The sequence below is a fragment of the Dasypus novemcinctus genome, chromosome 22 (assembly GCF_030445035.2).
Source record: "Dasypus novemcinctus isolate mDasNov1 chromosome 22, mDasNov1.1.hap2, whole genome shotgun sequence".
NCBI lineage: Eukaryota > Metazoa > Chordata > Mammalia > Cingulata > Dasypodidae > Dasypus > Dasypus novemcinctus.
In genome coordinates this window covers 64953224-64978145 of record NC_080694.1, presented here as the reverse complement: position 1 = coordinate 64978145, position 24922 = coordinate 64953224, and the positions used below count along the sequence as shown (strand labels likewise).

At 43.0% G+C, this 24922-nt stretch overlaps 1 protein-coding gene and 2 pseudogenes across 2 annotated transcripts; all 3 read right to left on the bottom strand.

The window, feature by feature from the left end:
* Nucleotides 1-8086: 8086 nt before the first annotated feature.
* LOC139436155 (protein ARV1 pseudogene) lies at nucleotides 8087-10471 on the bottom strand (annotated as a pseudogene).
* A 2260-nt stretch (nucleotides 10472-12731) lies between these two features.
* LOC101424005 (ribosomal protein S6 kinase delta-1 pseudogene) lies at nucleotides 12732-19202 on the bottom strand (annotated as a pseudogene).
* On the bottom strand, nucleotides 17210-23046 carry LOC105744147 (saoe class I histocompatibility antigen, A alpha chain-like). 2 transcript variants are annotated; one of them, XM_058285420.1, is made up of 7 exons: nucleotides 22889-23046; nucleotides 22485-22751; nucleotides 22051-22326; nucleotides 21224-21499; nucleotides 21002-21109; nucleotides 20579-20611; nucleotides 17210-20211 (listed from the first exon to the last, which is right to left on the bottom strand). In XM_058285420.1, exons 1-7 carry the CDS (start codon nucleotides 23019-23021, stop codon nucleotides 20207-20209), a joined length of 1098 nt encoding a protein of 365 aa, XP_058141403.1. In that variant the 5' UTR covers nucleotides 23022-23046; the 3' UTR covers nucleotides 17210-20206. The 2 variants fall into 2 exon arrangements, with proteins under 2 accessions (XP_058141403.1, XP_004475391.1); XM_004475334.4 differs by lacking the exon at nucleotides 17210-20211 and adding an exon at nucleotides 20328-20422 and having other exon boundaries at nucleotides 22889-22991.
* Between the last annotated feature and the right edge of the window lie 1876 nt (nucleotides 23047-24922).

The following is a 24922-nucleotide window of genomic DNA, read 5'->3' as shown; positions in this document are numbered from 1 at the left end:
AGCTTTTCCACCACCCCTATCAGAAACTATACCAATCAACCATCTATTCTGTTTCCTACCCTTCCCTCAGCACCCTGTAACTTGAATTCTAATGTTTTCACTATGCATTTGCATGTTCTCATTACTTCATAGCAGTGAGATAATATAATTTGTCCTTTTATACCTGACTTATTTCAGTCACCATGTTGTCACCATGTGGTACAACGTCATTCTTTTTAGGGCTGAATGATATTCCACGGTATGTTTGTACCACATTCTGTTCACCCCTTCATTTGCTCATGAACATTTGGGTTGGTTTCATCTTTAGACCCCTGTGGATATGCACATCAGTGTGCAAATATCTTTTTGAGTCACTCATTTTCACTCTTTGGGGTGTATACCCAGAAGTGGGATCCACAGGTCATATGGTGAGTCTATGCTTCATTTTTTGGAGAATTGCCAAACTGTTTCCACAGCGGCTGCAGCATTTCACATTCCACCAACAATGTATGTGGTTTCCTATTTCTCCGCATCCTTCTCAATGCTGGTTATTTTCCATTTTCTTTATCAGAACAGTTCTATGATTAAGTGAAATGGTATCTCATTGTAGGTGTTTTGTTTTTTTAAAACTTTGCCTTTTTATTTTGTTGTACATCTTGGAGAATATCCTAAAACCAAATAACAGCCTCATTATTTTTAATGGCTATGAAATACATTATTGTTTGAATAAACTCCCATTTATTTTATTTTTAAACATATCATTTTATTGACTTGTATTAATAAAGCATAAAATCCACCTAAAGTGTACAATCAATGGTATTTGTACAATCATGTAGTTGTGCATTCAATACTACAATCATTATTATTTTCATTATTTCAATAATAATAAAAAAACAAAGAATTCATGACCTCTCAGTCTCTCTTTAGAAATAGCAGCTCTTCATAGCTGCTATTTCTGGCTATGCATGCACATTCATTAATTTTTTGAAAGCAGTTTTATTGAGATATATCCACATATGATACAATCTGTCCCAAGTGTATAAACAATGGCTTTTAGTATAATCACAATGTTGTGCATTTATCACCACAAAAAAATGTTAGAACAACTTCGTTACTCTAAAAAGAAAAACTCCACACTCCCTAGGAGTCACCTCTCAATCCCTCTTTTCTTTCCCTGCCCTACCTAACCACTAATCTAATTTCATCTTTATAAATTGACATATTTACATTTTACATAAATGGAATCATACAGTATGTAGTATTTTTTAATTTAATTTAATTTTTTAATTATCTTTATGAAAAGTTAATAGATCACACAAAGTGTTACATTAAAAAACATAAGAGGTTCCCATAAACCCCACTCCCCACCCCTCACTCCCATTAATTTTTAATTGTATTTTTTTGAAGATGCATAGAGCACAAAAAATGTTACATTAAAAAATATAAGAGGTTTCCATACACCCCACACCCACCCATTCCTCCCATATCAACAACGTCTTTCATCAGTGTGGCACCTTCATTGCATTTGGTGAATACATTTTGGAGCACTTCTGTACAGCATGGATTATAGTTTACATTGTAGTTTACACTATCCTCCAGTATATTCAATGGGTTATGGCAGAATATATAATGTCCAGTATCTGAGTATTAGTATTTTGTGTCTGGTTTCTTTCACTAGGCATAATGAATTTTTTTTTTGTCTGATAATAGCATCTGGTAACATTAACATGTATTTGTTCAGTTCCAAAGTAAAACAGTCATATATGCAATATTACCCATATTCATATTTCACTTGAGATTTTAATATGCTGTATGGTCCCATGTTACATTTTTCAGCTTTCCTTTTAGTAATATACATGAGCATAGACTTTCCCTTTAAACCACTACCACGCCCATATAACAGTACTCCTAGTTACAAACATGTTTTGCTTCCTTCTTTTCTATTCATCTCCAAGGATTAACAAATATCCTTTTACCAATGCTGCACAAGATAACCCTCCACTTTCCATTCTCTAACCTCATTCTATTTTCTGGTGACCCATGTTTATTAACTCCATGAGATTGCACAATATATTTCGTTTAAAATAGCATAATCACACCGTAGTTGTACTTTTGTGTCTGGCTTGCTTCACACAACATAATGTCCTCCAGGTTCATCCATACTGTCATAAGCTTCACAAATTCATGTCTTCTTCCAGCTGCATAATATTCCTTCATGTGGGTATTAGTCAGGGTTCTCTAGGGAAACAGAATCAACAGGAGATATCTGTCAACAGCATGTGATTTTATAAGTGTCTCTCACACAGCCGTGGGAATGCACAAGTCCAGGTTCCCACAGGTAGGCTGCAACCAGGGCCTTGAATGAAAGTCGAATGAAGGTTCTTAACAAGTTCTGAGAGATGTTGGCTGACAAAGACGAGCTGGGAAATTCTCTCTCAATGCTGGAATCACTTCCCCTTTTAAGGCATTCAACTGATTAAGTGTCACTTATTATTGATGGCATCTCCCTGATTGAGGTAATTGTAATCAGCTATCTATGATTTACCACTGCAGTAAAGTCAATGGAGACTAATGTCCCTAAATGCCCTGGTATTACAGTCAGCCCAGTGCTTGCTTGACCAAACAATTGGGCACAGTTACCTGGCTGAGTTGACACAATAGTCTAACCATCACTATGTGTACACCAGTTTGTTTATCCATTCACCCATTGATTGGCACTTGGGTTATTTTCACCTTTTGGCAATCATGAATTATGCTGCTATGAGAATTGGTGTGCAGATTTCTGTTTGTGTCAGTGCTCTCAGTTCTTCTGGGTATATACCCAGTAGAGGTATTGCTGGGTCATGTGGAAAATCTATATTCAACTTCTTAGGAACTGCTAAACAGTCAATCACAGTGGCTGTACCATTCTACATTCTTACCAGTGGTGAATAAATGTTCCTATCTCTCCACATCCTCTTCAACATTTATAGTTCTCTGTTTTTTAATAGTGGCCATTCTAATAGGTATGAAATGATATCTCAATGTAGCTTTGACTGGCATTTCCCTCATCACTAGTTTTTTGTCATTTGTATTTCATCTTTGGACAAATGTCTAACCTTTTTGCCCATTTTTTAGTCTGGACATTTTTATTTTTATAGGTTGAGTTGTAGCATCTCTTTATATATCACGGATTTTAAACTCTTATTGGATATGTGATTTCCAAATATTTTGTCCCATTCAGTCAGCTGCCATTTAACATTTTGACAAAGTCCTTTGTGGTACGAAAGTGTTTAATTTTGAGGAAATCCCATTTATCCATCCTTTCTTTTGTTGCTCATACTTTGATTGTAAGGTCCATGAAAACACCACCTACCACATAATCTTAAGATGTTTCCTTACATTTTCTTCAAGAAGTTTTATGGTTTTGGATTTTATTTTTATGTCTTTGATCCATTTTTACTTGATTTATGTATAGAGATTGAGATAAGGATCCTCTTTCATTCTTTTGTTTATGGGTGGATATCCAGTTCTCCTATTTGTTGAAGAGAATGTTTTGTTTCATTAACATGGACTTAGTAGGTTTGCCAAATCTAGTTGGCTGTAGATGTGAGGGTTTATTTCTGGACTCTGAATTTTATTCCACAGATCGTTGTGCCTATCTTTATGCCAATACTATGCTGTTTGGACCACTTTAATTTTGTACTATGTTTCAAGGTCAGGCAGTGAAATTCCTCCCATGTCACTCTTCTCTTTTAGAATGCTTTTGGCTATTTGGGTGTCCTTTCCCTTCCAAATGGATTTAGTAGTTGCCTTTTCTATTTCTGTAAAGTAGGCTTTTTGAATTTTGATTGGTATTGCATTGAATCTATAAATATGTTTGTGTAGAATTGACATTTTGATGAAATTCAGTCTTCCAATCCACGAACATGGAATGTCTTTCCATTTGTTTAGGTATTCATTGATTTCTTTAACAATGTTTTGTAGTTTTCTTCATATTGTACTTCTTTGGTTAAATGAATTCCTAAGTATTTTTGGTTGTTATTGCTATTGTAAATGGAATTTTTTCCTGATATCCTCCTCAGATTGTTTCATACTTTTGTACAATAATGTCTTTTACTTGTTGATCTAGTATGCTGCCACTTTGCTAAACTCATTTACTACCTCAAGTAGCTTTGTCATAGACATTTCAGAGTTTTCAAAATATAAGATCATGTCATCTGGGAATACTGAGAGTTGTACTTCCAGTTTCCCTATTTGGATGCCTTTTTATTTTCTTGTCTAATTGCTCTAGCTAGAACTACTAGCACAATGATGAATAACAATGGTTAGAGGGTTCATCCTTGCCTTAGTTCTGCTCTTAGAGAGAAAGCTTTCAACATTTCCCCATTGAGCACAATTCTGACTGTGGGTTTTTCATGTATACCCTTTATAATTTTGAGGAATTTTCCTTCTACTCCTATCTTTAGAATTTTTTATCAAGAAAGATTGCTGGATTTTGTCAAATGTTTTTCTTCATTAATCAAGAAGACCATTGCTTTTTTCTCTTCAGTTTGTTTTTGTGGTGTATTATGTTTACTTATTTTCTTATGTTGAACCACCCTTGCATACCAGGAATAAACCCCACTTGGTCATGGAGTATAATTCTTTTAAGGGCTCTTGAAATTCCATTTGTGAGTAGTTTTTTGAGAACTTCTGCTTCTATATTCATTTGAGAGATTGGTCAGTAATTTTCTTTTCTTGTAGCATCTTTATTTAGCATTGGTATTAGGTTGATGTTGGTTTCATAAAACATGTTGGGTAATTTTCCCTCCTCTTCAATTTTTTGGTAAAGTTGAAGCAGGATTGGTGGTAATTCTTCTCAAAATGCTTGATAGAATTCACCTGTGAAGCTATCTGTTCCTGGGCTTTTCTTTCTTGGGACATTTTAAAAATATATATATATTTTATTTATTTTTAAAAGATACATAGAGCACACAAAATGTTACCTTAAAAAAATATAGGAGACAGTGGCCATGGTAGTTGCTGAGGGCAGGGAGAGGGAAGAAGGGATGTGATGTAGGGGCATTTTCAGGACTTTGAGTTGTCCTAAATGATATTGCAGGGGCAGATGCTGGACTTTATATATCCTGCCATAACTCACTGAATGGACTGGGGGAGAGTATAAACTACAATGTAAACTATAATCCATGCAGTGCAGCAGTGCTCCAAAATGTATATACCAAATGCAATGAATGTTCCACAGTGATGAAAGAGGTTATTGATGTGTGTGTGGGGGGAAGGGGGGGTTGGTGTATATGGGAACTTCTTATATTTTTAATGTAACATATTTTGTAATCTATGTATCTTTAAGGAAAAAAATTAAAAAATATATGGGAGATTCCCATATGCCCCACTCCCCACATCCCCCACTTTTTCTTGGGACATTTTTGTTGATGAATTCAATCTTTAGTTGTGATTTGTGTTAAGTTCTTCTATTTCTTGTGGCATTAGTGTAGGTTGTTTGGGCATTTCTAGGAATTTGTGCATTTCATCCAGGTTCTCTAGTTTGTTGGCCTGCAATTCACAAAATACCCTCTTATGATGCATTTTTTTCTTAGGGCCAGTCATAACTTCCCCCCTTTCATTTCTGATTATATTTATTGACATCTTCTCTCTTTTTCTTCATTGTTAGGCTACCTAAAGGTTTGTCAATTTAATTGATCTTCTCAAACAAACAGCTTTTGGTTTTGTTGATTTTCTCTAATAATTTTTTTGTTCTTGATTTCATTTATTTTTGTTCTAATCTTTATTATTTATCTCTTCCTTGATTTGGGAATAGTTTGCTGGGTTTTTTTTCCCCCCCATTTCTCCAGTTGTTAAGTTAGATCTTTCGTTTTAGCTCTTTCTTCTTTTTTAATGTGCTTAGGGCTCTAAATTTCCCTCTCAGGACTTTCTTTGATGTATCCCATAAGTTTTAGTAGGCTGTGTTCTCATTTTCATTCATCTTACTATATTTACTAATTTCATTTACAATTTCTCCTTTGATTCATTGATTGTTCATGAGTGTGTCATTTGGCCTCCACACATTTGTGAGTTTTCCCCTCTCCTTCAAATATTGATTTCCAGTTTCATTCTGTTAGATTTGAGAAGGTGCTTTGTATAATTTCAATCATTTTACATTTACTGAGAGCTGCACTGTGACTAACATGTGGTCTATCCTGGAGAAAGTTCCATGAGCACTTAAGAATGTATAATCTGGGAAATGGACTTTGGCCCAGTGGTTAGGGCATCCATCTACCATATGGGAGGTCCACGGTTCAAACCCCGGGCCTCCTTTGACCCGTGTGGAGCTGGCCATGCGCGGTGCTGATGTGCGCAAGGAGTGCCACCCCACACAGGGGTGTCCCCCACGTAGGGGAGCCCCACGCCCGCGCCCGTGAGGAGAGCCGCCCAGCGTGAAAAGAAAGTGCAGCCTGCCCAGGAATGGCGCCGCCCACACTTCCCGTGCGGCGGGACCGCTGACGACAACAGAAGCGGACAAACAAGATGCTGCAAATAGACACCAAGAACAGACAACCAGGTGAGGGGGGGGAGTTTAAATAAATAAATAAATCTTAAAAAAAAAAAAGAAGTCATATTCTTTAAAAAAAAAAAAAGAATGTATAATCTGCTAATTTGGGATGCAATGTTCTGTATGTGACTGTTAGGTTTAGCTTGTTTATTATATTCAAAATTTAGGTTTCCTTGTTGGTCTTCTGTCTAGTTGCTCTATCTAATGATGTGAGGGGTATTTTGCAACTCCAATGATTATTGTACCATGTCTATTTCTCCCTTCAGTTTGAAGAGTTTGTCTCATATATCTTGGGGCATCCAGGTTAGATGGATAGATATTTATGACTGTTATATCTTCCTGGTGGATTATCCCTCTAATTAATGTATAATGACCTTCTGTACCTCTTACAACTTTTTTGCATTCAAAGTCTGCTTTGTCTGAAATTAGTATAGCTATCCCTTTCTCTTTTACAGGTACAGTTTGGGTGGAGTATCTTTTTACAAACTTTGACTTTCAGCCAGTTTGTATCCCTCGGTCTAAGGTGATTCTCTTGTAGGAAGCACGTGGATAGCTCATGATTTTTCACCGATTCTGTCATCCTATATATTTTGATTGGGAGTTTAATCCATTCACATTCAACAATATTACTATAACTGCATTATTTACTTCCATCATTTTGTTCTTTGGTTCCTTGGGTTACATTGAAAAACCTGTAACTCCATCTGAGAGTCCAAACCTTCATACAGAAATTGGTATCAGTAATGGTGATGGTTAGGCTAGTGTGTCATCTCGGCCAGGTAGCTGTGCCCAGTTTTTTGGTCAACCAAGCACTGGGCTAATCGTAATGTAAGGACATTTATGGGCTTTAGTCATCATTGAGTTTACTGCATAGATGCCTGGTCACACCTACCATCAACCTGGGAGATTGCCATCAGCAATGAGTGGCATGTTATCTAATTAGTTGAATGCCTTAAAAGGGGAGGTAATTTCAGCATTCATGGAGAATTTCACAGCTCATCTTTGTATAACCAGCATCTCCCAGAAACTCATCAAAGACCTTTAATGGACTTCCATCTGAGCCCTGCTTGCAACCTGCCTGCAGAACCTGGACTTGTGCTTCCCCATGGTTGAGGAAGTTTCCTTCTATAGCTAGTTCTGAGTGCTTCTATTAAGGAAGGATCTGTTTGTTTGTGTTTTTTTTCCATGTCTTTTTTGCATAATTTGTGATGATCATATGGCTTTTTCAATAATTCTATTAATGTCATGAATTACATTCATCAATTGATCCTTATTTTGAACCACCTTTGTATGGCAAGTGACATTAGGTGGTAACGCAGAATTCCCAGAAGGATCGTTAACAACAGAAATTATATACAGATAGGTAGATACATGTATACACACACAAAGACACTTCCTGTCCATCTGAGAGACTTCCTTTAAAATTACTTGTAATTCAGTAATGACAACAATGAACTCTCTCCATTTTTGTTTCTCTAAAAGAGCCTTTTCTGTTTAATCCTAACAATATTTGTTTTCCCAGCCATAAGCAAGACATAAACCTCCGTATCTTTATTTATTTATTTATTTTTTGAAATGCAAATTTTTTATTATGTGTGAATTATGAATTACATGTCCCTCTGTCAATTCAAATGCTTACCCGGGATTGTCTATAACATGTAAATCTTCACTTGTGTATATCAGTTCCTGTGGGCAACATTCCTTGTGTTTGTCTTGAGTGTTTCTATGTGTGTCCATGTGCATTAATGTGTATGGTTTAGTGGTTTGGTTTAGTGGTTTCTACAGTGTGTATGTGTGTGTGGGCATGTGGGTATGGGGACTCCCAGTGCCACAATCACTGCTTTCTTTTTCAGGAAATGTTTCCAAATCCTTGCTCCATATTAGTCAATAGAAGTGAGTAGCTCAGTTTATATTTCATGTCTTTTCTTTTCAGATGCAGCTGATCATGTCATAGATAGTACAGAATACAACTCTTCAAAAATCCTGAGATTTATAGATGGCACAATCACTTCCAACATCCCATTCCATCCTCTGGAAGAATTTAGACGATGGTACTTTCCAACAGTAAACCACTCAAGACAGCCAAAAAGGACAGCTTTCGGTTGACGTTCAGGGTCACTCTAATTGTCTGGAAATTTGATGTAAGGACAAATACTTTAATGAGTTTGAGGCACAGAGGTGTGTAGTCATGTTCCCAAATGACAGCTGGAATCAGCAAGAGTTTTCCGTAGCTGGATAATAATAACGCTTTCAGCAGCAAAGTGAAGTTGGGCTTTTTTTTCGTCGTCATGGGTCGTTCTACCCACAGGAAAGTAAAAATGCCAATAAAATAGGCAGTTTGTTCTAATGAAGCAATTGCAAACATTCTATAGAAATCCCACTCCTTAGCATATCTAATCAAGTCATCTGGGTCAGTGTTCTGGTTTGAATCTTGAAGCTGCCACCATCTCAGGTATGCTTCACAAAGCAAGCAAAATATGCAGAGTTTTCCATGAATATTTATTTTAGTATTGAAAATAATATGCCTTGTAGGCCTGGGCTTTGCATAAAATTGCATTAATCAAGATGATGACAGGATCATATTCGATGTATTTATCTACAGGTTTCTGGCAGGATTGGCAGATGGTTATCTTCAGCACACCGTGGTTATAGTCGCGGTACAGCTCCTTAGCCTCCTGGTTGCATTCGATGCACCTGTACTGTCAGGAAGAGGCAGCAGTAGGAGTCGCTGCCGCCCCCTCAGCGCTACCTTTCCCCGGCCGCCAGGACCCATTTCCACTTCCACCACTCCACCTCCGTATCTTTAGGTCTTCTTTTATTTCCTTTTGCAATGTGCTATAATTGTCAGGGTAAGGATTTTCATCCTCTGCATTAAATTTGTTTCCAAATATTATTTTCCACTTTAAATAAAGGTTTTTTATATCAGAATAATTTTTAATTTACAAAAAAGTTGAACAGTTGGTGTAGACAGTTGCAGTTACCCTTCACCCAGTTTCCTCTCCAGTTAGTACTTACATAAACATTGTAAGTTTGTTACAGCTGAGAAATAATGTATAATATATTATAATTGCCGAATCCATAGAATTTATGTAGCTTTCACCAGGTTTTCCACTAATGTTTGTTCCTTTTCCTGTTCCAGGATCCAATCCAAGATACCACATAGTGTAAGATAAGTGTTTTATAATATTTGTAACTATTGGTAACTATTTATAAGTGGAGGACATTTAACATTTTTTACCATGTTTATTTGACATCATGATTTCTTAGTCTTTAAAAAGTTGATACAATTAGGGGATATAAATATTCCCTTCCTTTTTTTGTTGCTTGTGTGTTGGTAGGGGTGGGAGGAAAGGAATATGAGAGAGTAGGAAAAGGGTCAAAGAAATGGGAAGATGGAGAAAGGAAACAAAATTGAAGATAGAGTGTTTATCTGAATGCCTTCTCTAAATAAGCAGTATAAAGCAACAAGGTACAATGTTGACAGCATGAGTGTTTTCTTCTCACACGGATTGCTGAGAGTGTGAAGCAGTATGAGACCACACTGAGTATACATTAATTATATAGCATAATGGTACAAGTCTCCTATTAGAAAAATGCATAATCGTTTTTCTCACATTTTAAGTTCCATAGGTGATGTTATTCATGAAGCATTTTTAGTATATTATTCAGCAAATATTAATTTGATCATATAAACCAATACTGGTTAGCAGAAAACACCACTAAGAGTCATGTAAAGGTCTTTCTTTCTAGTATCACTTAATCTTACACTTAGAATGGCCACATTCGAGCAGCATGGAGGCTCTCAGGAGGTAATTCTTAGGCACCCAATAGCTCTCGGCCTAGTTGAAATTTCAAGCACATGGGTTCATAAGCATAGTCATCAGTATGTAGGGCCCATCATTGGACCATCCTTCTTCACTGGTGTTTGCCCTTGTACTTGGGGGATTTTTGCTGCTCCATTGGGGAGTGTGATAGACCTCCCCGAATGGGAACTCAGTTGTCGTGTGTAACTCTACCTACTATGACAATACCCAACAAATATCCGAACATTTTATATACCCTATATATATGCCCAGGAGACCTCCCACCCAACCATGTGTCCCCCATCAATGACACTCCACACCAGTGCTACTCCCCTGCCATAGTTGAACCCCTCTGTAATCCAAAACTTTTAAAAAAATGAAGACTAATATATTGCCAGATTCAATTAGTAGAAAAACAAAATAATCAATATGTTTAATATTAGAAATAGAATACTTAACAATTAGAAAAGCTAAAATAAAGTAAAGGATAAATTGGGGTATTAAAAAAAGAAAAATATCGTAAACTTTATTTTTGAAGATTTGTCAGTATGTCATCAGAGGGGTCATGCTTATGCATGTCTCAGCAGAATCTCAGAGAGACCAAAACTAGATGCACCCCCAGATACTGGTACTGCTGAAGGCTACAGAGACACACAGGCTCTATGGTCATGGCAGATGGCTCTGGAGTTCAGTGCCTTGCCAGTGGGCTCTACTTTGGAATTTGTTTCCCTGAATGTGATGAAGTTGGACTCAGATGTGACCTTTCTACACATGCCTCTTCTGTCACTTTCACTGAACCTGTAGTTGGTACTGGGGTTGGTGTATACTCAGGAGACTTGAATCTCTGAATTGGCCATGTGCCAGCTGGCCCTGAGCCTCAGCAGAGTTGGAACATCTACTCTTATGGTCCATTGGACTTACCGAGGTCAGCTAACAGGGAAGTGAGGATGGTCAAGCACTACAACAGGAAACCAAGGGAGTCTACAACTGCAAGCAGCCATATGAGATCTAAGCCCCCTCTTGATTTAAGGGTGGAGTGGACATTGCCATCCCAGCATCCACACGATGGAGGAATAAAATGTGGATTAGGGTGGACTTACCGGTATTCTACTATAGAACTATTGTGACTCTAGCAACAGAGGAAATTGTATCATTGATGTGGAGACAGTGGCCACGGGAGTTGCAGAGGCCATGGAGAGGGAAGAAGAGGTGTGATGTGGGGTCATTTATGGGACTTGAAGTTGTCTTGAATGATATTGCAGGGACAGAAGCAAGACACTATATATCCTGCCATAACCCACTGAATGGACTGGGGGAGTGTGTAAACTACAATGTAAACTATAATCCATGCAGTGCAGCAGTGGGCCAAATGTCTTCAAATGCAATGAATGTGCCACAATGATGAAAGATCCTGTGGATGTGGGAGGAATGTGTGGGGGTGGGGTATATGGCAATCTCTTATAGTTTTTATTTTTTTATTTTTATTTTTATTTTTTATTCATTTTTTTAAAAAAAATTACATTCAAAAAATATGAGGTCCCATGCAACCCCACTACCCCCACCCCCCACTCCCCCCACAGCAACACTCTCTCCCATCATCATGACACATCCATTGCACCTGGTAAGTACATCTCTGGGCATCACTGCACCCCATAGTCTATGGTCCATATCATATAGTTTTTAATGTAACATTTTTAGTGATCAATGTATCTTTTAAAAAAGACAATTAAATAAAAAATGTATATATTTTTAAAAATCTTACACTTAGCACTTTATGTCAGAGGAATATCTTGAAGGGCACTCCTCTTTCAGCTGGGTTCACAACTCACCTTCAGCACTAAATGCAGATTAAATAATGATCACACCTTGGTTAAAGGTTTGTACATTACACCCCCTTACTCTTATAAATCAACATCTTATTCAGATCGTAGCTGTAAATAAATTGCTCTTGTGTAGCCTTTTTCTTTTCTCATTTCCTGAAATGTTTTATCCAAATGATTTGGTGCTCCATAAATGACTGCAGGGAAAGAGGCCTCAGTGCTGGAGACGCCGTCACTAACACTGGAATGAGTGTAGAAAACCCTGCATGGGCATCAGTTCTGCCCAATCCACAGGGGCAAAAAATGGAGGAGCTTTGATGTCTTTAAGCCCATCAAGGCCAGCACCAAGATGCTCCACAGGACTGAATGGCAAGAGCTGTTGCATAGTGAGCAAGCATTGTACTCTCATAGCAGTGTGAGTGTGTATTCCTGCTGGGGGGCACTCAACCAGAATCTTTCAGGAAGAAATTCAGAGGACAGCATCCAACTCCACCCATCATGGGCTTCTGTTTCTTCCCCAGTAGCTCAACCTCTGGGGCACAGTCCATTCTCTCTGGGCTATGGTTGTCACAGGAACCTTCACCCTCACTTCACCAGCTAAAATACGTGAGCTGAAGGTGTCTGACATGTGACCAGTTTGCCTACTCCCTCTTGCTGCAGCCCAAGGAGAACTGACTCCTCAGAGCTGAGGTCCTTGTGCAGAGCCACCATGGTGGGCACAGAGTGGGGAAGACGGTTGTTCTGTTCCTGCTGTGTTCACTGCTTCTCCTTAGACCTTTTAAAACAAATGTCTGTTCTGTCCTTGTGTCCATGACAGGTAAAAACCTGTGATACATCCTGAAGGTGGGGTTTTCCATAAAGGCTAGACATACTCTCTGCCCACATAAGGTCCTCTGCTTTCTCATCACAGCTTCTCAAAGAGTAGTACTTGACTCTCCTTGAGCACCTCCTAGGAATACAGAAACTCCCTTCCTATAAGATCAGAAGCAGCTTCACTATCATCTTCTTCCTTTTTAAAACCCAGCTTTATTAATTTCTCCTGCTATCTCCAATCAATCTCCCTTGCCAAACCTGGGTTCCAAATGTCCAGGAAAGAGGGTATGACTTTCTCATTGTTCTTTTTTATTCCAGTCACTGTCAGAAGCAACAGTCCATATATGGTATCCGAGTAAAGACAGAGACCAAAAGTTGTAATGGGAAAGTTTTGATTGGAGGCCATTCCATTCCCTAACTCAGCAAGAGAATCCACATCCACAGCAAGTGATATCAGATCACTGTCCCTAGAGAAGCCTTCCCTGCTACACTCAGGAAAGCTGTCAAGGAGCCAATCCAAATAGGCTTCAGCAGGACCAATCCATTCAGAACTGCCTTTAATTACTCCAGCCTTGAAAAGATCTTCAAGCTGTTACTATTAGAAGGAGCAGGAATATTTGCAGAGAACTGTGGCTGATCTTCTCTCTTCAATAAGTGTCATCAAGTTTCCAAAAACTGGACCTTTAGCAAATGGAGAAAACAATTTTGAATGGTGGAATAAATTTTTGTGAATTTGCCCGACTTCTCTGTGCAGTTTCTGAAAATCATAGTATCTTCTTTATGCTTCCTTCCTGGATACCCTCTGGATTCCTTTGTGAGACAACCAGGAGTGACCTTAAACTCTGTGTAGCCCTTGAGGTGTCGCTGGTGCTCAGAATCTGCAGAAATAGCCGGGATCCACACCCACTCTCGCAGAGCTCCTGCTCCTGCCACTTCTACCGCTGCCACCCGCTGGGACCCTCAGGGAGGCTGTGGGCCGGGCAGTCCTGGCTCCAGGGCAGCATCAAAGCATCCAAGGGGTGGGGGCTTCACCATACTGCAGCTGTCAGGGGAGGGTCTTTAAATTTTCATTTTCTGGCTGCCCTCACTAGTATATAGAAATAGAAATGATGCATATGTGCTGACCTTGCTAAATTCATTTCTTAATTCTGGTAAATTTGTCGTTTTTTTTTTGTGGTCTTATAACATATATTATCATGCTGATTGCAAATAATGGCAGTTTTACTTCTTCCTTTACTATCTATAGGGCTTGCATTTCATTTTGTGCCTTCTAACACTGCTTAGGACATCCAGAATAAGGTTAAATATAAATGGTGCAACCAAATGCAATGTATGTCCCACGATGATGAAAGAGGTTGTTGATTTGGGAGGAGTGGGATGAGGGGGGTGGGGGTATATGGGGACCTCAAATTTTTAAAAAATAGAGGGAAAAAATGTTGCAAATGGACCTAACTACTTGATTTTAGGATTTAGCCTTTCATCATTGAGTATGATGTTAGCATAGATTTTCATGATGTCTGGATGCACATATTGGAATCTGCTTTCTATTCCTAGTTTGCTGAGAGATTTTGTCTGTAAAAGAAGTTGACTTTCACAAATGCTTTTCCTGCAGTTTGGTGACATGGAGTTTGTGCTTTATTCTATTAATTTGGAAACCTGAGATGAGTAAGATATTAACCCACCTTTGCAGTCCCAGCTAGTCCAATTAGGCATGATCTATAATACTATTTATATATTTTTGCATTTGGTTTACTCACACTTTGTGTGGATTTTTTTTTTTAAGATTTATTTTTATTTTATTTAATTCCCCTCCCCTCCCCCGGTTGTCTGTTTTCTGTGTCTTTTTGCTGCGTCTTGTTTCTTTGTCCGCTTCTGTTGTCGTCAGCGGCACGGGAAGTGTGGGCGGCGCCATTCCTCGGCAGGCTGCTCCCTCCTTCACGCTGGGCGGCTCTCCTTATGGGCGCACTCCTTGCGCGTGGGGCTCCCCTACGCGGGGGACACCCCTGTGTAGCACAGCACTCCTTGCGCGCATCAGCACTGCGCATGGGCCAGCTCCACACGGGTCAAGGAGGCCCGGGGCTTGAACCACGGACCTCCCATGTGGTAGACGGACGCCCTAACCACGGATTTTTAAGCCCAGGATCATGAGGGACAGTGTTCTGTATGTCTCTTTCCTTGTGATGTCTTTGCCTGGTTTTTGAATGAGGGTAATGCTGGACTTGTACAAGAATTGGGAATTGTTCCCATCTCTAATATGTAAGAGGGTTTTGTATACAATTGATATTATTTCTTTATTATGTGTTTGATATAATTCAGCAATGAGAGCTCCTCAGCCTGGAGTTTCATGTGTGGGAAGGTTTCCAATTACTAACTTTCTAAAGAGTCTGTACAGATAAACTTTCTCTCATTCTTTATATATGTAATTTGTCTTTTTATCTTGATCAATCAAGCCACAGGTTTATAAAGTGTACTGACATTTCCCCAGCAAACAAGGTTTCAATCTCTTGTTTTTCTCTATGTTCTATTTCACTGATTTTTTTATCTTATCTTTACTATTTCTTTCCTTCTGCTTGCTTTGGACAAGTGTAAAACTCATGCCTTTTGTTATCTTCATCTTAACGATCATAAATCCTTGTATCTGTTGTCTGGTATCTGAAAATTGTTGTTTCTTACATTTTTTGGAATTTGAAGTTGTTTAGGTCAGGAAAGTTCATCTGGCTGCTGTTTCTACATCATCATCCAAAGCAAAATTCCAAACTGAGTTTCTAATTGAATTCATTGTATCTTTTAATTCAGAGAAGTATATTTGGTTCTTTCACAGAATAGCTAGGTCATTTTAAGTTTCCCATGTTCTGCAGGAAATTTCAAGCTAATCATTTTAATTCTTATATAAAATAATTTCTTTATCTCATAATTCCAATATTGAAGTTTTCTGAGCTTCTCTTTATGATCTATTTTTCTGATTCATGATCACTTTTTTCTATTTCATTTATATGTTTCTTGCTATGAGCTGCACTTCTTCCTTGTGAAAATGAATAAAATCTTTGACTCATAGGTTACATATGGAATTCTCTAAAGGCTTTTGTTTTCTTCTTCCAATTTTTAGATTACCACCAATCGATATTCTACACTAAATCCAGGCTTGAAGTTATTTTGTTCCACAGGTGAGGCACATTTGGACAACAAACCACAGGAGGGCTGGTTAGTGGACATAATTCCTCAGATACAGTTACTTTCTCCCCCCCACAATTCAGCCCTCACCCTAGGCTAAAAGGCAAGTTTCCTCAGAACACTCTTCCTTGCAGGTTGAGACAGATTTCTTTTATTCCTCCCTTACTCTGAGGCTATGAATCTTTAGCTTTCTAGATTTCCTAGGTGGTGGACTGTCTCCTATTTCACTTCCCAGAAGAAAAAGGTTTGGTATCAGCTCCTGTCTACTTCAGCATGTGAGGCCCATAAACAAAGACAGGATTTTGAGTTTTGAAAAACGCTTACAGGATGGATGCCAGTAACCTCTCTAGATGCCTTTCCACATGAACTTTGACCGAAATTATTTTTTCTTTAATACTAACTGATGGATTTATACTTTATCTATTATTTTAATTCTACTCAGTGGAAAAGACAGCCTTAAAAGCAGACCCACCATATTACTGAAAATGAAGTCTCCTTAACTACCCATTAATTCCGGCCAGTAACTGGACACCAGGGTAGGTGCTGGAACACGGTCCATCTCCCCCAGCGCTCCTCAGTGTGGTCAGGAGCTAATGCTGCTCTGTGGACCGTTTACCAGCCACAGTGAGACCCAGATGGAAACTGAACCTGAGAGCAACAAGGGAGCCTCTAACTTATTGTGTCCCAGACTGGAGACATGCAAGAAACAGAGGAGCATTTACATTGTGTCCTTGGGTCTGCTGAAAAGTGTGTTGAGCAGCTGCTCATGTCCAGACTTGGAGAAGCACAGTGTCTAAACCTGGGGGGGTATATTAGACTCTTATGGGGGCTGCATAAAAACTATAAAGGCTGTGGATCCTCTCCACAGAAATGTGTGCATGGACAAGGAAATATAAAAGTTATATGAAATGTCAGTGCACACATACTCCTCTGAAGTCTTAGAGATCTGGGTTTTATAAATCCTATTATGAGAAAAAGACAGGGAGAGATGTTTTCAGAAATCATGTATCCATCCAGCAATGCCCTCTAATTATTTGTGAAGATAAATTGACAAAAACAAACAGTGAAACCCATGAAAGACTATAAGGGAATGAATTGAAAGGTGTCATTTATTAGTCACTCATTTACCCAATCAAACCCAAGTGTCATCAAAGTACCAGATAAAGTTCCAGTCTGATTCTGGCTCCAGGAATTAACACCTGTCCTCACTTTTCATCCTCCTTGCCCATCCCACAACACCTGGACCTCTTCCCACACCAGGGAATTCCACACTTAATGGAGCCTGGAAGAGGGAAGCTCACCTTCCCAAACATACTTTAACTGGACACAGAGGAGCTTTGGCCTCCCTGTAAGATGACAACAGCAGACTCTGGCTCAGGATGTGCTGACCCAGTGACGCTGGACTGTGAGAGTCCAGTGGGGAGGGTTGCATGAACTTTTACCTGAAGGTCCCATGTCCAGCATCAGGTGAGTGGGTAGCCTCTTGCCCAGCAGCAGTGGCCTTGGTTACACAAGGGACCTGACCTAGAGTGGGTTGTGGATTCTGTCCCTGGTTATGTGGCCACAAGCTCCTGGTTCTGTGGCTTTCCCCAAAATAAAGTGAGTCCCCGGATCACATTTATGAATTCCTTATGTTGAAATTAGAAAAATCTAGAATCCATTGCTTGCAACAAGAAGTGAGCATGTAATCCAGAATGTTGAACCACTTTATAAATCCCCATCTGGCTATACCACATTGCAGAGAAAGCACATGCATTTCCCAACATCACTCTCATAATTGATGACAGATATCCTCTCTTTCTTTTCCAGAAAGGAATTGTTTACATGGTTTAAGCACCATGCAGAGCACTAGGCTCATCACAGCCAAACAAGTTTTACCATCCAGCTGAGACAAGACAGCCTGAGGGGCTTGTGATGAAGCACTCAGGCTTCTCCCCAGACCCCCATCTCAGGACATGGAGCAAGAGCCCAGAAGGCACATTCCACCACCCCAGGGGAACTGGAACACAGACACGTGGCCCCCCTGGTCTGGGTCCTTCCTCTAAAGATGGACCTGAAATCCAGCAGCTCCGCACCCCCTTGTTATGAACACAGAACCTTGTGCTCCATCAGACATTCTGGCTCCTTGTAGGGTGTCCAGGAGGTTCCTCTGCACAGAGAAGTTGGGGTTCCCTGGACCACATATCTTCCAGATGTGGTGCCAGAGCTGTGTGGTCACTCGAGTGTGGTCCATGGATGGCTGAGCTCTGGGAGGTCCAGGGTCAGTCCTTGCTCCTCTCCTTTTTGTAGCTAATCACACACTTGATGACCTCATCTTCTCCTTAGGTTAAAAATATCACTTATATGGGATCACCCCCAAATCTGTGATTCTAGCCCAGACACTTCTAATCTCCAGATTCATATTTCCAATGGCAACTGACCACCTCACATTTCTGATGGACATTTCAGATTCAGCTTTTTCTAAACAGAATGCTTGCAATGACCCTTCAACTATCCTCCTTCCTGAGTCTTCCCACTTCCACTGACAGCTCCACCTTTCTGTTTTCAACTCCTCTCCATTGAATAGATGAAATTTTTCATGTCTTCCTAATTGCTTATTCTCTCATACCCAAATGTGATGTTAGGAAACCCTAAAATGTTTATAAGTACACTTCTATTTCCCACTATTTTCCCTGCTCCTATCCCAGGCAGAGCAACTCACATCTCTAGTTTGAACACTGCACTAATTTAATCCTTTTTTCCCTACTCCCTCACTGCCCCTCACCTCTCACTGCTGTTCTCAACACAGCAGCATGAGTAATCATGTAAGAGAAATCATAACATGGGTCTCTTTTCAAAATACCTTTTAAGTCCATCTCATTCAGAAAAATTAAGCCGTCCCATATCCATAAGGCCCCCAAGATCTGGCTGACCTCTGCCTGTCTCCATGATGCTGCTGTAGCCACTCTGCCTCTTGCTCTACTCAGAACCACAGGCCACCCCTGCCCACCATGGCATGCTGCCGGGTTCCCTGCCTTGGAAGACCTTCCCAGACATCCTCAGGGATATGCTCTTCATGACCTTCAAGCTTTCCTCAAAGGTCATGGCCTCAGTGAGGCCCACACTGACCACCCATGTTCACAAAGCACATCTGTTCGACCAAGGCCAGAGATTTAACTCTTTTTAGTTCACTAATGTTTCCCAGAAGGTAAAAAATGGTGTCCTCCACAGTCCTCCACAAACACCAGGTGCAGCAGTGGTCAGTGAGGACCCCCACCCACTGCCTTTCCTAACACAGCTGTGGTCTCCTGGCAGCAATGGCACAACCTCTACTCACCTTGACACTGAGACCACCAGGACTCTCACAAGGGCTGCTCCACCTCCCCTCCCCTCCAGCCCAATCTATGACTACGGAACAATTTCAACTCCCTCCAAGACAAGAGCAATCCAGGCTAAGACCCCATTGCCCACTTGTTGATCTACACTAGGGCCTGCTCTACAAATCCACGGGCTTGGGCTGCAGCCAGCATTGGGGTCAGTGGAGCTGGGTAAGGGCAGAGAGGGAGGGCAGGTGGCAGAGAAGGACCAAACCACCAGGAGTCAAATAAAGTCAAAACTGTCGATCCTCCACAGTGCTAATTCCAGAATCTGATTCCTTAGAAAAGATTGGAGAAAGTATGGAAAGAACAAACAGGTAACAGCCCAGCATGAGGCAGGAGCTGGTAGGTCTGGAAAACAGTCTTTTGGTATCAGAGATGCTCAAGGGTCTTGTGGGCCATGGATGGTCAACACGATGCCTGCTGGAGTCAGAGATGGGGACACAGAGCAGGAGGAGAGCAGACCTCATGGAGAGGAGCAAGAAAAGCCATGTTCCTCCAACATCACAGAACCATCAAGCAAACAAGAAACGAGGGGCGCCGAGTGTACACCAGGTTGAGCCGGGATGATGGGCCACGTGAGCCCTCGCTGCCCACAGTTCTGGGAATGCAGACACACAGCTGCCAGCTCCAGGAAGAAAAGTCTTCACATGCCAAAGTAAGGGAGTCTTGAAGTCACACGAGGAGTGTGAACAGCTCTGGAATCTCTCCGTCCCCCACGAGGCAGCTTTGTCACGCTACAGAAGAAAACAATCAAGAGCACATCTAGGTTGTCTCTGTAAATGTTGACGTCATGACCAGCCCTCCACAGCCCTCATGTCCACATCCAAGGAATCCCCAGGACCTAAGCGTGTCCTCTCGGCCCAACCCCTCTCCCCTTTCAGGCCCCCAGGGTCCCATCTCTAGAAGCCTCAAGAGACTCATCAGAGCCCTGGGCACTGTCACTGGCTGGAGAGGAACAAATACAGGGTCTGGTCAGAGCCACAGGGACATGTGAGTCAAGGAGTGATGGGGTGAGCTGCCCCATGGGCTCTGTCTACACTCCCCAAAGCCTCAGGTCAGCCTTGACCCTCCACACCACCTCCCCCTCCGTCCCCCACTTACAAGCAGCCTGAGCGTAGCTCCCTCCTTTTCCACCTGTGGAAAAACAACTAGTGAGAGCAGGACATGAGGTCCTGAGAACTAGTCCTGGATCCAGGGAAGTTTCCAGAACCATGACTGCAGACCCGGGGCAGGATCAGGAAACATGAGGTGGGGGATGTGTGAGCTGGACCCTCTGCCCTCCTGGAGGTCTGTCCTCAGCAGCCCCTTCCCTCTGACTGCTGGGAATAGGGGCCTCCACGTCATCACTGGGGGACATTGTCCTACATCTCTCACAGGTTTATAAAGTAAGTGTAGTAACAGGCCCAGACTGGATGGGCACGTGTGTGAGGAGGGGCTTCACGGCACCAGGAAGGGGCAGGGCACACTGCTACCCGGGCTGGAATCCCCCCTGGACAAGAAACCTCAGACCTGCCCCTGCCGTACCTGAGTTCCTCCTCTTCCAGATCAGAACTCCAGCCACCACGGACACTCCAAGGATGACCAGGGCAGCCACGATTCCCACGATGAGGATGGGGGGCTGGGAAGGCGGCTCTGAGAAGGGGGGAAGGTCAGGGGCCCTGACCCCAGGCTCAGCCCTGACCCTGCTGGAGGAGCTCAAAAGGGCTCCTGCTTCCCTAGAAGAGGCCCCCACCTCATCCCACTTACCCCATCTCAGGGTGAGGGGCTCAGGCAGCCCCTCGTGCTGCACGTGGCATGTGTATCTCTCTTCCTCCCCAGAAGGCACCACCACAGCCGCCCACTTCTGGAAGGTTCCGTCCCCCGCAGGCCTGGTCTCCACAAACTCCATGTCCTGGGTCTGGTCCTCCCCGTCCCGCTGCCAGGTCAGCGTGATCTCCGCTGGGTAGAAGCCCAGGGCCCAGCACCTCAGGGTGACCCCACGGTCAGGGATGGGGTGGTGGGTCACGTGTGTCTTTGGGGGGTCTGCAGGAAGGTCAGAAACTTCAGGAACTTTCCATTTCTCTCCTGGCCATTCTAGCAGTGCTCATGTGACCACCAGGAATGGACAGGACAGTCTTGGGGGGCAGTGGAAGCCCCAGGCACCAGCCTGGACTTGGGGTTCTGGGATAAGTCCTATTCTTGGAAATTCTGGGGTCAGGTGAGACCGTCCAGTGCAGGAGGCCCCAGGTGTGTGATGTGAGCAGGGACCTCTAGCCCTGACCTAGTGGAGGCTGAGGGGCTCAGAAAAGCTGCAGGAACAAGGCCTGAGAACGTCCCGGTGGTCCCCAAGGCTGACCTGCTGCCCAGGTGCTTCAGGGATGGTCTCCTCCATCCCGGGGGAGGCTGGACCCTTCACTGTCCTGACAGAGGGCGGGGCCTCTGCGAGTCACTCAGGCTTCAGGGTCTGGACACCTGGGCCGACCCCGCCCCTGGCCCCCAGGCAGGAGAGTGTTCCAGCATCTACTGGATTTCCCCTCCCCGTGGACGCAGGTGGGGGCGCAGCCCAGGCCGAGGAGATCCCTGTTCCCCTGTACCTGTGCGCAGCAGCGTCTCCTTCCCCCTCTCCAGGAATCTCTGCAGCCACTGCACACATTTGTCCTCCAGGTAGGCTTTCTCATACTGCGCAACCCGCGCCTCCTCCCACTTGCGCCGGGTGATCTGCGCCGCCGTGTCCGCCGCCGTCCAGGAGCGCAGGTCCTCGTTGAGGGCGAGGTGGTCGGCGCCATCGTAGGCGTTTTGGTAGTACCCGCGGAGGAGGCGCCCGTCGGTGCCCACGTCACAGCCATACATCCACTGGAAGGTGTGAGACCCTGGACCCGCCTCCGAGGTCAGACCCGCCCACCTGCTCGCCCCCCTGCCCGCCCCGCCCCCGGTGCTGGGGGGAGAGTGGCGTCCCGATACTCAGGATGACCCCGGCCAGTGTTGGGGATCCCGGTCGTGCGCGGACCCTGGGCCCCGCGTGGCTCACCGGCCTCGCTCTGGTTGTAGTAGCCGCGCAGAGTCCGCAGGTACTCCCTGGAGGTCTGCGCGTTTCTCTTGGCCCTCCGCGTCTGCTCCCAGTACTCGGACCCCTCCTGCTCCGCCCACGGCGCCCGCGGCACCAAACTCGGACTGTCCGCGTCGCTGTCGAACCGCGCGCCCTGCGTGTCGTCCACGTAGCCCACGGCGATGTAGTGGGTGTCCCCGCGCTCGGGCCGGGACACGATGGTGCTGAAATACCTGAGGGAGTGGGGGCCTGGGGGAGCACAGAAAAGGGGCGGGGGTCGATGTGGGGGGTCAGCGTGGAGAGGACGCAGCTTCCGGGGTCCTGACTCCTCCCCAGGTGGTCCCATTGCCCCCCTCCGGAGCAGCGCCTCCCGACCCCACACTCACCCGCCCAGGTCTGGGTCAGGGCCCCCGAGAGCAGCAGGAGGAGGGTCCCCGGCGCCATGGCCGGATCCCCGGGTCTGGCGGAACCTGAATGCCGGCAGGTCGGGGCGGGCTTTATCTGGGCAGCGGGTACCATGATTGGCTTCTCCAGAATCCGGCGCGCAATGGGAGGCAGCCCTGGGCTCGCGTCACGAGGGTCGGGGCAAAAGGAACTGACTCAGGTTGGGAGATGGAAAATGAAACTGCGGGGACCAGGGACTCCCCAGCTCGACCTCCCCGCCCCACACCCAATTTCGGTGCAAGACCGTGAGAGCAGAGACCGGGGCCCTGGACTGACCCCACCCTGCACCAAGCACTCTGTCACCCTTTGTCAGTGAGGCCTGGTCCTGATTCATAGCTCACAAATTAATGAGGACCCCAAGGAGATTTTGGTGACCTCCTCTGCTACTAACCATACTAGAAATTAAAATGGAATTTAACATACAGATTCCTATAGATTAATACTCACACGTTCATACCTAATTCCAGTAGGAAACAATGTAAAAAGAAAAGTGGATCAATTTACATTTGTGCAAATCTTTCTTGGTTGAAACAGTAGAGCACCCCTGGACTTTCTTATATTAAATCGGTTATTTAGGTTTGAACCAAAAATTCAGGCTCGCATATAAATGTAGTTGGAAAAGAGAGGAGCATTTTTAATAGTCTTTTCAGGTGAGTGGTAACATTTATCTTTGATACTATACTAAAAGCACACAAGTGTAGTTTCTAAAAGAGAGTTACTGTCTGAAATCTTGAATATTTCATCTTGTGATGTTGAAATCCTCAGGTCCCTCTTTGCACACTGAGTGGATCTTATACTAATGCATGAAGATTTAAATGTAACACATTGGCCCACTGAGTTATGTAGATCTTCTGGGATGGACACATTTCTTTACATATTTTCAAAAGGTGATACTTGTTACAATTAACCCAAATTCTACCAGAAAATGGGTATTTGAAAGCTGTGAAGCTGAAGATGATGGATACAAGTTTTCCAACATTTTAATTTTCATTTGAGAGCTTACGTTTTATCATTGGCTGAAGCCAGAGAGATAAAATATTTTAGATCACATTTCTCATAAAGGATTTCTTCCCAGAGTACATAAAGAACTCTTAAAACATAACAATAAGAAAAGAACCCAATTTTAAAAATGGGCTACAGTCTGAACAGACACCTCACAAAAGAAGATACACAGGTGACAAATAAGCACCTGAAGGGAAGAGCAGATGAAAACCTCCATGTGATGCCCCTGCACGTACCTGTTAGAATGACTAAATTAAACTAAAATAAACGGGTGAGCTAGTTTCCTGTGGAACAAATTTTCACATTTGGTAGCTTTAAACAACAGAAATTTGTGTTCTCACAATTCTCAAGGCCAGAAATCCAAAATCAATGTCCCTGGATAGAATCAAGGTGTCGGCCAGGCCTGGCTCCCTCTGGAGGCTCCAGCAGAGAGAGAACCTGTGTCTTGTCATTTCCATTTCTGGTGGCTGCCAGCTCTCCTTGGCTTCTGGCTGCATCACTCTAACCTTAAGGCCAACAGCATCAAATCTAGTCAGTCTTCTTGTCACCTTCTCCTCTGGGTATAGTAAAATCTCCTACTTCCCTGTTATGAGATCCATGTGATCACTCCTAGGGCCCATGGGGATAATCCTGGCTAATCCCCCATCTCTAGATAATTACAGATGCAAAGGCCCCTTTTACCATATAAGGTAATATTCACAGGTTCCAGGGATTAGGATGTAGAGGTCATTGTTGGGCTGGGAGGGGATTTTCAGTCTGTCACGAGTGGTGACACCTGCACTGGCAAGGATGTGGAGCCCAGGAACCCGTACTCCCTGCTGGTAGGAAGGCCAAAGGGTGCAGCCACCACAGAAGGCATTTGGCAGGTTCTTAAAAAGCTAAGTGTGAACCTCACTTACAACCCAGCAATGCCATTCCCAGGTATTTGCTCATCTAATTAAAAACATATATTTTCATAAAAAGCTGCACAGAAG

Bases quoted from the DNA above. Each gene is read 5' to 3' on its own strand.
- LOC105744147 (XM_058285420.1), bottom strand. From the start codon at position 23,021: ATGGTACCCGCTGCCCAGATAAAGCCCGCCCCGACCTGCCGGCATTCA. The intron at 22,327-22,484 runs GTGAGCCACGCG...AGGCGGGTCCAG, and splicing joins CTACAACCAGAGCGAGGCCG to GGTCTCACACCTTCCAGTGG. The intron at 20,612-21,001 runs GTACGGCAGGGG...GTTTTTCCACAG, and splicing joins CTGGAAGAGGAGGAACTCAG to GTGGAAAAGGAGGGAGCTAC.